Here is a 15,230-nt window from a genome sequence, read left to right on the forward strand (position 1 = left end):
TTTTTTTTTTTTTTTTTTTTTCCTTCTTCTTTCTCTATCATATTAAACTCTCTTTATCTCAACCAACAGGTGTTAATATAGGCTTTTTAATTCTCTTTCCCAGCACATTAGGGGAGAGTGAGTGAACGGATGTGTGGTGCTTAGCTGCCTGCTGGGTTAAACCATAACAGATGATTGAGTGTATAGTAAAAGGAGGGGGACATAGCTCAGTAAAAAATTGCCCATTTCATTCCTAGCTGTTTCATATCTCTGTGGAAATTATGTCAATACCTTACACACAATGGTAATCTTCAAAAAATTTAACATATATCTTCAATAAAGGCTAGCAGTCAGAGAGAACTCAAATCAATACTAAGGGAAAAGGCAGTTCTCTGTAGATGTGCCAGAAAGCAAGAACAGTTCATGCTACAAATATGAAATAGGATTCTCTGCCAAGTATTAATATCCTGGTATGACATATCACACTAATACTCTGCTATCATGCCTTGCCATAGATGACACTTCTCCAAGGGTTTGTGATATGACGGTAGCATTGAATTAATTCCAAAACTAAAATAAAAGAAGGAGCCAGCATAAAAAAAAAAAAAAAAAAAAAGAAAGAAAAGAAAGGAACCTAAAGCAAAAGCAACATTTAGGTATGCAGTTTTAATATGAAAAACAAAACAAACAAACGCCAACATCAACCTGTGCAACAGTCTTTCCTGTTGAAGAAGAAACAGAAAATAATAAATAGGCAGGTTGGGTGCAAACACAGATGAAAGCAAATCTAACACAAGACAACGTTGAGTGACTGTTGCATGAAGTGGGCAGAAATTTTGCTTCCTAAATACACTTCAATTGGCTTCGTGTTACAGAATGGTGCAAAGAACAAGCTACAATATATCAACAGATAAAATTTGAGCAGAAGGAGAAAAAGAACATTTTGAATGCAGGTCTCAAGAGCTTTTCCCTGTTTCTGAAGAATACATCGGACTAAGCCTGATGCAAGCACTAAATGTTGTACTCTTAAGAATTCACTTGTTCCAAGAGAAAGAACTATGTTTCAATCAGAAATAGAATTATCAATGTATAATTTGTTAAATTCATACAGCAATTTAAACTATGCTAAGAGGCAGAGGGATTTTATCTATTAGGTAATTATCATAACACTAAAGAAAGCACAAATATGTTATCAGTGATCAAAGGGAAGCACAACTGCAAGTACCACATTTTGCATATGAATAATTCAAAAATGTGGCTCTTTGTATGTTCAGTTGAGGACTCAGGTGATGTATTCTGTCACCATTCCCACTATGTACTCTCATGAAAACATGTATTAATTTGCCTGTGGTGTGGTGCATTAATATAAGCTTTAAAAAACACAGCTGGAAGGTTTAGCTAGTGTGAAACATCAGTGCCAAGAAAAAATCCCATCTTGCTATTTTTGTAACCTGTTTAAGATAGCTAAACAGACAAATGATGGTATGGTTAAATGCAGAGCTTACTAACAGTAGTAATAACCAAAAAGGAAAAATAGATTGTCACTCACATTTAATGTCATATAAAATAGTGGCACCGACTCACTTAAAAGATACAGACATCACTTTCAGCCAAAGCTTGTGCATAGTGCACACAGGTAGTCAGAAGAAACTTAACAAATGTCAGGATGCACAAGGAAAGAAATAGACAAATTCATTTAAGGAGGCCAAATTAACCTCATCCCTCCCACTAAAAAATTCTGAGATATAGCTAGGGAGCCTCTGAAATAGGTACTAACAAAACATGATGAAACATTTAAAGTTCTGTGCTGTAAACATTTCCATTTGGCACGGTATTTGGGCCAAAATTTGACCAAAACTTAGACTTATATTACTGACAAATATATTTTTTAAAATTTCTACTGATACTACTTGTTTCACAAAGTCATTTGGCTTTTATACAATTACCAGTTAGTAGTTAGACTGCTGGATTTATTTTGACTTTTAGGATTCCTATCAGTAATAAAAAGAATACATTGGGTTCTCATTTTTGTATGAATTTTGCTAGTAATAATTAGATATCACTACTGTTTGTGACATTTTTCAGGCTTTAGTTGAGAAATTAAACATTAATCCATACATACCAGCTAGCAGTCCAGGGGTACAAAACTGTGAGATGTGAACCCTTCCAAATAAGTTCAGGCACATCTTTTTCTGCACATAGAAATAGGAAATCACTTCTCCCAACTGAAATGTTTTAATTTCCAGTGTAGCCAATAGAGTGACACCTGCCTCTGGAGATCTCCACAAGATTTTCTCTGCTTGAGGTAGGCTGACGTACATAGTGGTTTTTTTTTTTATAGTATGTAAGGATTTTCTGAAATTAGGAAGCAATTAGTGGACTTCTAAATATGAATTCCAATAAATATCTATTATTTTCAAAAGCAGAAACTAGATTATCTTCTGAAAGAAAAAATACACTGAAATGTTGAAGATCCAATTGCTTGTAATTATAGTACCAAAATATACTTATTTCATAACCTTAGCATTTGTGCTTGCAAATAAGATAAATGAATTGTGTCCTTAAATTATTGGGGGAAAGAAAAGAAAAATAATTACCATTATTATTGCTGCCATATGCAACTGACTTTGTTTATTGTGATTGCCTATTAAAGAAGAGCGATAGCTGCTGACTGAAGTACATAAGAGAATATGCACTGAACCCATTGTTTGCCCTACCGTGAAGATAAATGAATGAGGAAGAGCCTATCATTTAAAAAGCTCTTCAAAACACCAGTCTGTCCAAGTGAGGATTTTTACAGAAGGTGACTTTGTTGAATCATTTTCATCACTCACTGGGTCACCTCAGTTCACACTAGTTCTTCTGATTGCACTGTTGGGAGCATGGATCTGTGGAGTCCAGAGCACAGATTATAGCAGTCAGGGTCCAATGGAATCAAAGGTTCTATTGATTTTTGGTAAATCTGCTATTTACAGGAAAAAAAAAAAAAAAAAAAAAAAAAAAGGAGATTACCTTGAACCTCCAACAAAGGAAAAATCACATACGATCCGCTGTGGCATGTACTAAACAAATATGTTTTGTGAAGTTTGTGAACAATTGTAATTTAACCCTGGCAGAGTAGCCCAGAAACCAAAGCCTTCTAAAAAGAGATGCTCTTATTCTCCCTTAAGCAACAAGTTTAAGCAATAAGTTAAAGTATAATTAAATTAAAGTAATAAGTTAAAGAAATCAAAGACTATGTTTAAGCACCAAATGTTTACATATTTTAAAGCAGATAATTTTCTACAGAGTTTACACACTTCTGTAACTACACAGCGATATACCCAAACTCCTTTTATAATGTGTGAGGCTAAAGACCTACAATTTGTACCCTTAAAAGTACACTCATATTTGGCCAAATAAACAGCTCTCTAAGCTCTACAGATTATACCTAAATTCTGATTACAGAAATGAATCCCTTCCCTGCTGCAAACAGACGTCATATGTTACCTCTGGTTACACTGCATTGCAGCGCCTTTCACAGTATTTATCACGGGAGGTACTAGAAGCAAAGCCTCTGATTCTTTGCTGGGCATTGATATTTACCAAGTGCATGTCTCAGTCCAAGAGGCCTTAGTACCATGAAAGGGCATACAAGCAGAAGAAAATCAGGATATACTTAGGCTGGTACACAGAGATCTTACTGTGACTGAGAAGGAGGGATTGTACACTACCAAGGCATCATGAGACAGAAAGCAGTGCTGCTTTGATATCTCACACCTTGAAATATTTAGAGGCTGATGTGAAAAGTCATATAAAACTGAATTGCTACTCATTTCCATTTTCTAATACAGACAGAAAATTGCTACATTTCATGCTCCATATGAAACACAACTAAATAACAAAATCGGCCTTACTAGCAAGCAAGGTTACAGCAACATGGAATTTATATAAAAGTATATATAGTTGCCTTCAGAAATAGAAGGTTACATATCATGCTGGCAGCCTTAACGCTGAATTAGAGTATAGAAACATTTCCAGACTGAAGGAATTATTAGTTATAAAAAGCAAGAGAAATATGATTTATTTTATTTTTTCTTTAACTGAATTACCTATTTAAGCTGTTGTAATGCAGTATTACCGCTTAGGTAGACTGCAGGAATTAAATATATAGAAGGAGGACTTCTGCCTGAGAGGTGACACCACAATCTATTAAATTCCCCTTATTTAATCTTTTCTTTGTAAGCTTAATTTGTGATTCATCCTCTTCATATCACAGAAGACACAAAGGTGAGGTTTTGTATTTGAATCTCTAATTTACCCTTGCTATCCTCCTTTTCCAGGCAGTAAAAGCTAGTGAAGAAAGCTTTTTCTGTAATTTCTTCACCCCTTTTATCTGAGGAAAAACAGGTATATATTGGGTCTCTAAGGTATTTGTTGCTCTTTTTATCCCCTGACCCTATTTCTATACTCAGAGTTACAAGAAAGGAAACTATCACATAGAAAGATAATGTATTTGCAAGTTAGTTGGACTCACAGTACATAGACTGTAAGTCCTTCTTTCCAAGATCCCATCCAGCCTCTGGGGATAAGGGCAAATAAGCTCTCAAAATGAAATGCCTTATAATGGAATTGTTCTATTCCATTCTTTCACATCCTTGCCCAAGGAAGAAGTAACACAACTCCCGGTCTCTAGAGGAAAACAACACAATAAACTATACAGTGCAGATTTAATATCAAAGAGGGAAGAGCAGGCATTCCTGACAGATGAAAGACCTTGCAATTTACCCAGTAAGATTTGCAATATTATTCTTTGCAGAACAACTTTTAGTTCTTAATTAAGCCACAACATCCATTTCAAGGCAAAATTGTATTCATTTTCTTACCATTTTGCTACTATTTTAATAAAGAAGTAGAGACACAAGCATGCTAAAGCTGGAAAACTAAAAGAGGTAATTCTTTCTAGGAGGAAGGAATAGTGATTATAATTCTAATATAAATAAAGGAATGATTATATTCTTAACTTAAGAAAAGGAATCTGGATGCCACTTCTCCCAGAATACAACTACTGACAGAGAATTTTCTGTTTTTTTGCTTTTTGTTTTTTCCTATTTTAACATTCTTTCCTTTGTTGTTATCAAACAATTATTTATTTATTTATTAGAAATAGAGGAATAGGAACCATGAGAATTCATCATGAAGATACTGATAATATTAGAACGGCTTGCTTATTTCAGCTACAGAAACCATTCTGGAGACTGTATTTAAAAGTTGCCAAAAAGATGGAAAAACAAAATCAAAGCAAGTCTTAATATGGAACAAAATGCGCTATATATTTATATATTTAATTCCTAATTTTTATGCTTGAGAAATGCGGTAGAGAAGGAGAAAAGGAGAATGGAGAGGGAAATTTGCTAAGCTTGCACGTGCCCCGTTTAGCCTCTCTTTTTCATCAGCACACATGAAAGATTGTTGTGCTCAACGACACAATGACAAAAAATGCCAGCAAAGCAGTCCATATCACTGAGTTTTCAGATCATAGTAAATAAAAAAAGATTATTTTCCAACTGAAGTGCAGAGTTGCAGGCAAAAATTTTTGTTACTTTCAACACGGTCAGATACTTTGTCCTATAGTTACAGCTCTCCATGTATACAGATACTAATGAGTACAACAAAACATATATACAATGTTTTTTAATGTATTACAATACTGCAGGACCATGTCAGAACTGAATACTTTATAAGCCTTAAATTTAGTAACTCACTCATATGTGCACCATGTAGTGAACATCAACGTATTTAGTAGGTAAATTATAATTCAATCTTCCTAGTATTTCTATCTGATTCCTAAATAATAAACTTCACAGAAATGGTGGTTAAGAAAATACTTTGATTTAGAAAAGAGAGATGATGGAAATTACCTTCTAATTGTTTTTAAATATACACAGCCAGTTAATATGTCTAAATTGCACTTTTGTACTTCTGTAGGCTTAATGCAATGCTGAACTGGTACTCACAGCTGCGCATGACCCAAATGCCACTATTACACCCCACGCTTGTCTACCACATGTAAACCTTTTCATAAAGGTTCATCATTTAATAATTTAGCTGAGAAGGATTAAACAGGGTATGTTTGTTTGTTTGTTTGTTTGCTTTTGGAGTTAATGTACAATAACTTGAACTAACAATTACCCTATAACATACAGTAAATTCATATGTTCACCACTAGAGTTGCTTTTAGTTTTATACTACATAGAGAGATAGAAGCAACTTACCTGAATAATATGTTTCAGCTTGTCAATAATTTGATTTATTACAGGATCTGTTCCTTTCACTCTTACTTCTGGATTCCCAGCCTGAGCTTTGATTCCACTGCCAACCACATGATGAGTATAGCTATTTGAACAAGAAACACACACACAAAGAGGTAAATTATTCTGCTCTCACTCATTTCCTAGTTCATATTAACTCAATTCTCATGATACCAACATTACACTTTAATGAGATGCATTAATTTTGTGCATATATTTCTAACAGAAAAGAAATATAGTATAATATAATTACTTTATCCCACAAAGTTGTGTTATTTGTTATTGCTTTAATTTTGCTGCAAACTCTAACAAGGAAATTGTTATATACTTTTTGTAGGAATAAACATTTCTCTTTGCATAATTTTTAACTCCATTTTAATTCTGTTAAATACAAACTGCACAGTGATTGTCTAAATCCATAACATTTCTAGTTTTGAAAAAAAAAAAATCACTTCATATTGTACACATTCTGTATGTTTTTAACTATATCTGAAGTTTCTTAATGTTTCTGGGAATGCACAAGCAGCTTGAATAGGTTTTGCAGGACAATAGTCAAGTTATGCACAAATTATTTTTTTACATAACTGATGTAAGTATACAGAAGGTCAAAACTTATTTAGTAGACAGACATGCATAAAATAAGCCATGGAAAGCAGATAAATATTCATTTAAGTATGTATCAATGCAGTAAGTAGAACAGTGGTTCTAACAGGCCAATATATCAAAACTCAAAATGCCAATACCAAAAATAATCACTTAGCAGAATTCTATGGCTTATGAAGATGCAATTCTTCAGCTTTCTGTTTTTTATGTAATGCTAAAATTATGCAAGAAAAACTGAACTGCTGCCTTATCACAGATACTGTACATTATGCAAATATCCTCCATATGTTGTTTTGTCTGCACACTCTACAAAAAATTAGCTTTATATATCTCTGTCTTAAAACTATTTTGCCAGCTGTTACACTAATAAAAAGAAAGAAAGGAACCCTATTAGGAACGGAGGACAGAAATGCCTAATTCTTGCCTATCAGGCCTGCAGATGAGCATAGGCAAGATAACATATTCAAACTCTGCAAAATATGTGTGTTATGAAAATTGTTGCAAGTCCTCTTAGCTTCACAGAAAAATGCTACATGTATGAAGCAATCACAGGAAAATTAACCTGTTACCTGAGTTTGCAGAAAGCTCTGAAGTATAAGTCTGAAGGGCAAGGACTCCTTACCCTTGGGCCATTGTATATGAAAAATGTTCAAGGAGAGAAATTTAATGTCCATCGTTGGTTTTAATATGGATATCTCTGGCAGTTGGAACTGGGAAAAGGAATTATCAAAAGGTAGAATAGGGCTATAATCTGAATAATAGTTGATGGGAATTAGCAGACAGAAAAGAATATGGAAAGAAAATGAAAGGTAAACTTTCAAAGAGAGGAAAGGGGGGAAAGTGTGGAGAAAGAAAGAAAAATAAATCCCTTTAGAGGTATGAACTTGTTTTCATCCCTTAACTGTATTTATGAGAATGTTAAATAATGAATGTTGTTCATTAAAGGAAAGTTGCCACAAAGCAACAATATCTTTTCTTTGATGTTTGCTTAAACATCACCTTAAGTTAGTGAGATTCAGTATCTTCTTAAAGAAGCATACAAGGACCCAGATACCATTCCAAAAAGGACAATGGCCACATTTTTAGATATAAAATAACTCCATTGTACAGAATGACTACATTTTCCATATATCTGATGATAGTATAATTTGGTCCAGTAGTCCTTGATTGTTGTAAACCTTTAAAGCATTTGGTTTCCCATAACACATACAAAAATCCTAAACCTAAATACAGCTCTGCACATGCTAATGAAGAACAGTGTTGTTTCTTTTGAACTCATTTAATGCTAGTAAATATAATATAAAATTTAAATTCTATTATGTATCATGCCATTGTAGCAATGATTACCTAGGATTAGACAAAAGTTAAATATCTCAACATTATTCATTCTTCATTAGAGCATATATATTGTCAGTTGTATTTAGGGCACACTGTATCAGCTAAACATTCACAAATGAGGCAGTTGCCCTGAAAACAGCGCAAACCCTGATCAGCACCAATACATTCCATCCCATCCTCCTGAAATTTTGTCTGTTACAGACCCCAGGAGTCCACAAATAACACACAAAATTACATTCACAGTAATCATAGAGAAAACATTGCGTCTGGAATTGGTAAAACCTCTAAATATTTCAAAGGATTTATCTTCAGGCCTACTAGATGTTCTACCCTATTACCAGCTTAACTCTTACAGGAGCTACTTCTTTCTATCTCCAAAAATCTTCAGATTATGAAGTACTGGATTATTTGAACTTTGAAATATTTGTAATGTTTCAAGAGTTTTTGTTGTTGTTGTTTTTGTTTTTTGTTTTTTGTTTTTTGTTTTTTTTTTAATTTGTTATGCAGGGAGAATTTGATCTTGAAGTTAATCTTCAAGGTGCTTGGTGCCAATTTTTATCTGGTTGGAACAGAAGAACACAGTTTCATTTTGGTAGCCTTTCCCCAATACCATCTTTGTGCATCAGTTCACAGCATAAATGCTGAACAGTGTTTTTCAAGATGGAAGTCTCAGTATGAAACCCCCAATTGTGAATACATTCAATATACTGAAGTAAACAAAACTACTTGGTTATATTTTTTTCCTGATGTTGAAATATCTAACATATATTAAATCTGCCTTCCCTTCAAAGCGATCCAGATTTGAGCAGTTGACTTTAAAACTTGTCATTTGACTTTGAGTCTTTTGTAATTACAGGCTCAGAAATCAGGTTGAAAAAAACCTTTTTCTTTCTTCAAGTATATAATAAGGCATTGACAAAGCCTTATGAAGTATTGTTTTATTAATTCTTACAGCAAAAGAAAATTTCTTGACATCAGCATGTTCTTTGCAGAAAATAATATAACTTTACTTATATACTGCTGTTTAATTTTCCACATACAATTGTGTTTAATTGACAAATATTTATTTATAAAACATCTTCACACAGTCTAATGTGGACTAAGTGATCTGTCAGAACAAAATATTCTATTGGGAATTTGAGCATGATGCACAAAACTTCATCCCTGTAGACTTTCATTTACATGCAAAACATGTTTCCGTTTAGTTAGTGGAGAAATATAAAAACTCTCAGACTCCTGGTTTGAGACACTTCATTCATTATAAAGTTTTAATACAACATTAATCAATTTTTGTTTCTTTCACTCCTAATGTGCAAGTAATGAAAATTAAAAAAAAAAAAAAAAAAAAAAAAAAGTAGTTTAGCATCCCCACAGAGGTAGTCCACCTTGGGCAAGTGTTTCTCAAATACGAATCCTGAGAGAAATAAAAAATAAAAAATAAAATTAAAAAAAATAAAAAAAAAAAAAAGGAAAAAGATGAATTTTGTGCTAGAGAAGTAATAGACCCACCATCTGTGCTCATTTCTGTGCAAGCATGGTAATGTATCATAACACTTTAATCGGCAGGCTTGGTCCCCAAGTACTATTCATTTTCATCAGCATGAAAAAAAATAAAGCACCAATGTATTTGTATTCTACAAACATGTTTTAAAATGATGAATAACAAGTTACTCATTCTCTGAGTTCAATACATGAATATTAATACAAATGCCCTATCATTTTATATTGTATTTATGAACTCAGGTTTGATTCAGGTTTGATTGTACCAGTAACTCTGTTAAAAGAGGAGGTCATGCACTATTGGCTATTGATAGTTTCTTTGTTCTTGCAATTAGAAAAGCTATTAGAAGTCATATATATATATATGAATTCTGTTAAGAATCATCCAGAAGTGTGGGCATAATACTTAAGAGATATGTATCTGTATATTACTTCAACATGAATAATCTACATTGCATTGTGATTGCAACAAATAATGATACATCATATTTATTGTTAACAACTGACAATGATTTTTCATTCCTTTACACTAGATTTACATTGTTAGAACAGCATAGAATAGATACCATCAGTTATTAAATCAATGCTAAAAATGGATCTGAGCTTTTAAGTTTTGATCTAGATCCAACAGAATTCAACCCAGCACTGGCAGCACTTTCCTACATGTTGCCTGGGGGAGAATCCACAGCCAAACAACTAGACCTACTAGGAGCAGCTACTCAAGCTCTTTCAATACCCTTGCCTAAGCCTTAAGAGTCAATCCCTTTGACAGGTGGCAAGTATGGGCAGAAGGCTGGCATAATCTAAACATGGCGTGTGTATAAGCCATTGCAAAGCATGGGCTGCTCCAGGGCACCCTTTCAGCAGCTGACTGAAGTAAGCAGTGAAATGTCAGGGAAATGGTTTAAAACTGACTACTTGCTGTGGAATCTTCTGAAAGTTCTGGTTAGATATAATATATAACAGAGCAAATTACATAACTGTAAAAATAATTTCTTTACTGTAGTTGTCCTCTTGGTAAAAGCAGTAAAAAATGTTAGTTCACCTCTTTTAACCAGCATTGATATGGTAACCAATTTACACTTTTTGCAATACGTGCCTCCTTCACAAATTGCTTTCTTTCCATGTTTTAGTGTGGAAAAGTAGACATTCATGTACTGTGATTGCTATGGGACTTGTTTTGTTCAACTTCTCATTATAAATAAATTCTAATTAATTCACAGGTTAGGCTGTAAGCAAGCATTCATACTTATTGAGGTTCACTGTGTTTCAGGAAGGTATGAAAATGCAGTGTGCCTACTTCATTTTGTTTTGCTTTGGTTCTGTTTTTGTATTTTTCAGTCTCAGGATATTTTTTTAAAATAACTCATTCCCTATTTGGTTGCTTTCTGATTAATGATTATTGCAGTTTTATGCCTGCTATTGCTAACCTCTTCATCATTGCTTGACATTTCAAGACTACAGGTTATTGATTTTTTTTTCAAAATTTAGTCTTTACATTGTTTCAAAAATTCAAGAACTATAAGAATTCAAGAACTATAAGAGTTCTTATTTAAAAATTACCATGGAAATTAGTCTTCTCAATTAATGGTACCAACTGTGTTGTCTGTGTATTAGCCATCTGTGTTGCAAAATGAATTCCACAAAAAGCAAGACAAAACATTTTCAATAGAAGCACTATTCTGCCAAACTTAATCTCTTTTAAATGTTACACACCCAGAATCGTGTAATGAAAATGAGGGAGTTCCTCACTCTCACAATCTCCATGTTCTCCACAGAGGCAAAAGAAGAAGCATCCGAGTGGGAACCCCTATCAATCTGCATTGCTCCTTAACAAATAAACATGTTCCAGTAATTGCATGCTATGCTGAAGAGAAAAGAACTGAAGGTGAGCTCTGAGACAGATATTTCATTTAAACTAGGTGCCTTGGGTAAGTCACATGTTTAAAACTGAGAAAATAAATTCTTATTACATTAGAAAATAACTAAACTGCAGACATATGCAAGTTCACTAAATCTAGATAACTAAGGACAACAACATCTTCATTTCTTGTAGTATACTTGGAACCTTCTTACAGCGTTAATAATTCTACAGTAGCTTCAGTTAATGGAGCAATGAAATGAGAGATATTAATGATCATAAACAAGCACATAAATGTTTATAGAAGATCGCTGGCAAAACAAAAGGAACTATCTTGGAGAAACAATATAAACAACTTGGAAATGCAAAGCTGTCAAGCCTAATTAGTCTAAAACTGAGAAACCTGTTTCCTGTATACATCATTAAAATATGTCTGCTTGGAAACAGCAAAAGGATTGTGTAACTATGACATTACGTAGGACACAAACCCTGGAGACAAAATTCTGACATTTCCTATTTTCTCCAATATGATGCTTCAGTGCACAAAACAAAGTATCTTCTAGAGACTTAGAATGTCTGTTGATAATTTTGGGACTGATACCAGACAAAATGCTGACATGGTCAATATTCACCTCACAGCAGCATGGGAATTACTCCACTGCAAATAATTGCAAAGGTGCACTCCCACAATCCATTCTTTGTTATTGACTGGTTGATATTTTTCTGAAGTTATTTATAGAAAATAACCACAAAATGACAGTCAAGTTATGGTGAAAGACTATCAAGTAGATAATAAACTTGAATATCATTATTGACAAAAGAAAAAAAGTCACTCAGCAAATAAAGGTCAGATGAAGGAATCAACCTAAGATGCTGTGCAATGCTGAGTGAAATGCAATTTCAGCAAATTCAGATCCTCACATGAGCCACCTGATAGATCTTTTTCTGTTTATTCTCAACAAGTTAACTTCCATTTGGTGGTAAAGCTGCTTTTTATGGACCTCTCTGTTGTCATATTACACTCAGTTAGCAAAAGACTGACATTACTAACAAATAAGTATAAATGGATTATCAGTCTCTGTGACATTGGATTCATTGTATTATCCTAGTTTTCCTGAATGTGCATGAACAACAGTTCTGATAACTAGGATGTGGTAACATTTATACAACCTACAATTTTTTTCATCTTAAATGTTTTATGACTTATATGTGCTTCACTTTAATTGTGAGGAATTTATTTTTTGTTTTCACCTAATATAAAATATTACAATATAATATCACCTATAATATTTATTTATTTGTTTATTTATTTATTTATTTTAAATACTGAAAAATCTTAGACAATATAACATTATGTGTTCAGGACATATAAAACATAATATTCTGTTCATTAAAACCAGTCTTAAAATTACACAGTGAACAGGGTCTGTCTGGGATGGAGTTAACTTTCCCCATGGTTGCCCACATTGTGCTGTATACCTAGCGTGCTTGCAGCTAAAGCAGCATGCATATCACACCATTGGTGAGCAGTGCTGGCACAGCATTAAGACTTTTCCATACCCAAAGCCACTAGACTAGGAATGAGCAACAGTTGAGGAGGCTCACCTAAAGTGGCCAAAGGGATATTACATCCCGTGTGACACAACACCAAGCAGTAAAAGAGAGAGAGAGGCAGAGAGAGCTTTAAACTAGATAGGAAGGGGGAAGGGGATAAAGCCAGGCCTGCTAGAGATCAGCCTGGGGAAGTGGTACTGGGATTAGGAGTGAGGCGAGGGGCTCAGCTGAGGTGCATCTACACCAATGCACGCAGCATGGGCAACAAGCAAGANGCCTGCTAGAGATCGGTCTGGGGAAGTGGTGTTGGGACTAGGAGAAAGACGAGGGGCTCAGCTGAGGTGCATCTACACTAATGCACGCAGCATGGGCAACAAGCAAGAAGAGTTGGAAGTCATAGTGCAGCAGGCAAGCTATGACCTAATTGCCATAACAGAAACATGGTGGGATTGCTCCCATGACTGGAGCACTGCAATGGATGGCTACAAACTCTTCAGGAAGGATAGGCAAGGAAGGAGGGGTGGTGGTGTGGCTCTCTACGTTAGGGAATGCTTTTATGCTACTGAGATTGTGACTGGGGATGATAACATTGAATCCCTATGGGTAAAGATCAGAGGAAGGGCTGACAAGGCAGACATCCTGGTGGGCGTCTGTTATAGACCGCCAAACCAGGATGAAGAGACAGATGAGGTATTCTACAAGCAGCTGGCACGAGCTGCACGGTTGTCAGCCCTTGTCCTTATTGGGGACTTCATCTTCCCTGTCATATGCTGGGAGTATAGCACGGCACAGAAGAAGCACTCTAGGAGGTTTCTGGAGTGCATAGAGGATGCCTTCCTGATGCAGCTGGTCAGAGAGCCAAGAGAGGAAATGCCCCGCTAGACCTGCTGTTTGCAAACAGGGAAGGTCTGGTGGGAGATATGGAGGTTGCGGGCTGCCTTGGACAGAGTGACCATGAAATGATAAATTTCTCAATTCATGGTGAAGCTTGGAGGGGGAATAGTAAAACTGCTACCTTGGACTTCCGGAGGGCGGACTTTGAATTGTTCAAGAGACTAGTAGGGGCAGTCCCCTGGCATTCAGTCTTAGCAAACAAAGGGGTCCAAGAGAGCTGGTTGCTCTTCAAGAAGGAAGTCTTAAGGGCGCAGGAGCAGGTGGTCCCCCTGAGCTGCAAAATGAGTCGGCTGGGAAGAAGACCAGTGTGGATGAATAGGGAACTGTTCTTAAGGTTGCAGGAGAAGAAGAGAATCTACCACCTGTGGAAGGAGGGAAGAGCAACTCAGAATGACTACAAAGAGGCTGTTAAGATGTGTAGAGGGAAAATCAGAGAGGCAAAAGCCCAGCTTGAATCTAAGCTGGCCGCTGGGGTAAAAACAAACAAGAAACCCTTTTACAAGTACATCAACTGTAAGAGGATGACAAAGGGGAATCTCCATTCTTTACTGGACGAGGCTGGGAATATGATCACAGAGGATAAGGAAAAGGCAGAGGTTCTGAATGCCTTCTTTATGTCTGTCTTTAAAAGTCATCTCGGTTATTCCCAGGACTCCCCACGGGTTGCACAGGAGTCGTAGAAGGAGAATCAGGTTGGTCAAGCAGGAGCCTGCCCTTCACAAAACCCATGCTGGCTAAGTCTGATCTCCTGGTCATCCCACACCTGTTGCGTTGATCGTTCCTCAAGACAATTTGTGCCATATTACCTTCCCTGCACCGACTGGTTTCAGGCTAACAGGCCGGTAGTTCCCCGGATTCCCTCGCCTTAACAACGGTTTTCTTGTTACAATGGGAGGCACGTAGGCCACAGCCCTCCGGCTCTTCGGGATCCGTCACCCCACTTATAACAGGTGGGAGTAGCTGGAAAGGATATGAGAGACGCGGGTCTCAGCGATCACCTCACCTGATGTTACACTTCCTTACCTGCTGGCACGCGCTCTTATAGTGCAGCAGGTAATTCCAATAATTACTGATCGCTTCTATTGTTTTAGGCCTTCCTTGTTATTCAAGCAATCCACAGGGGGCCTCTCAAGTCTGCCTCCCCACGGCGAGGGACTACCAGGTCAGGAGCGTGGAGTCCTGGGAATAACTGAGATGCACTTTTAAAGACA

The 15,230-nt window shown here is 35.8% G+C and overlaps 1 protein-coding gene across 9 annotated transcripts in view; it reads right to left on the bottom strand.

Annotated features, from left to right (window-relative positions):
• Nucleotides 1–15,230, bottom strand: part of GPC5 (glypican 5) — a 519,876-nt gene that overhangs the window by 356,227 nt on the left and 148,419 nt on the right. For 7 of the 9 annotated variants that reach the window (XM_032442041.1, XM_032442040.1, XM_032442039.1 and 4 more), the window contains exon 6: nucleotides 6,234–6,354. In XM_032442041.1, coding sequence (XP_032297932.1) covers nucleotides 6,234–6,354 — 121 coding nt within the window. Of the gene's footprint in view, nucleotides 1–664; nucleotides 2,335–6,233; nucleotides 6,355–15,230 lie in introns of those variants that run through there. The other 2 variants (XR_004305915.1, XM_032442043.1) reach the window with 2 other exon arrangements.

Source organism: Coturnix japonica, chromosome 1, assembly GCF_001577835.2.
Source record: "Coturnix japonica isolate 7356 chromosome 1, Coturnix japonica 2.1, whole genome shotgun sequence".
In the NCBI taxonomy this organism is placed as follows: domain Eukaryota; kingdom Metazoa; phylum Chordata; class Aves; order Galliformes; family Phasianidae; genus Coturnix; species Coturnix japonica.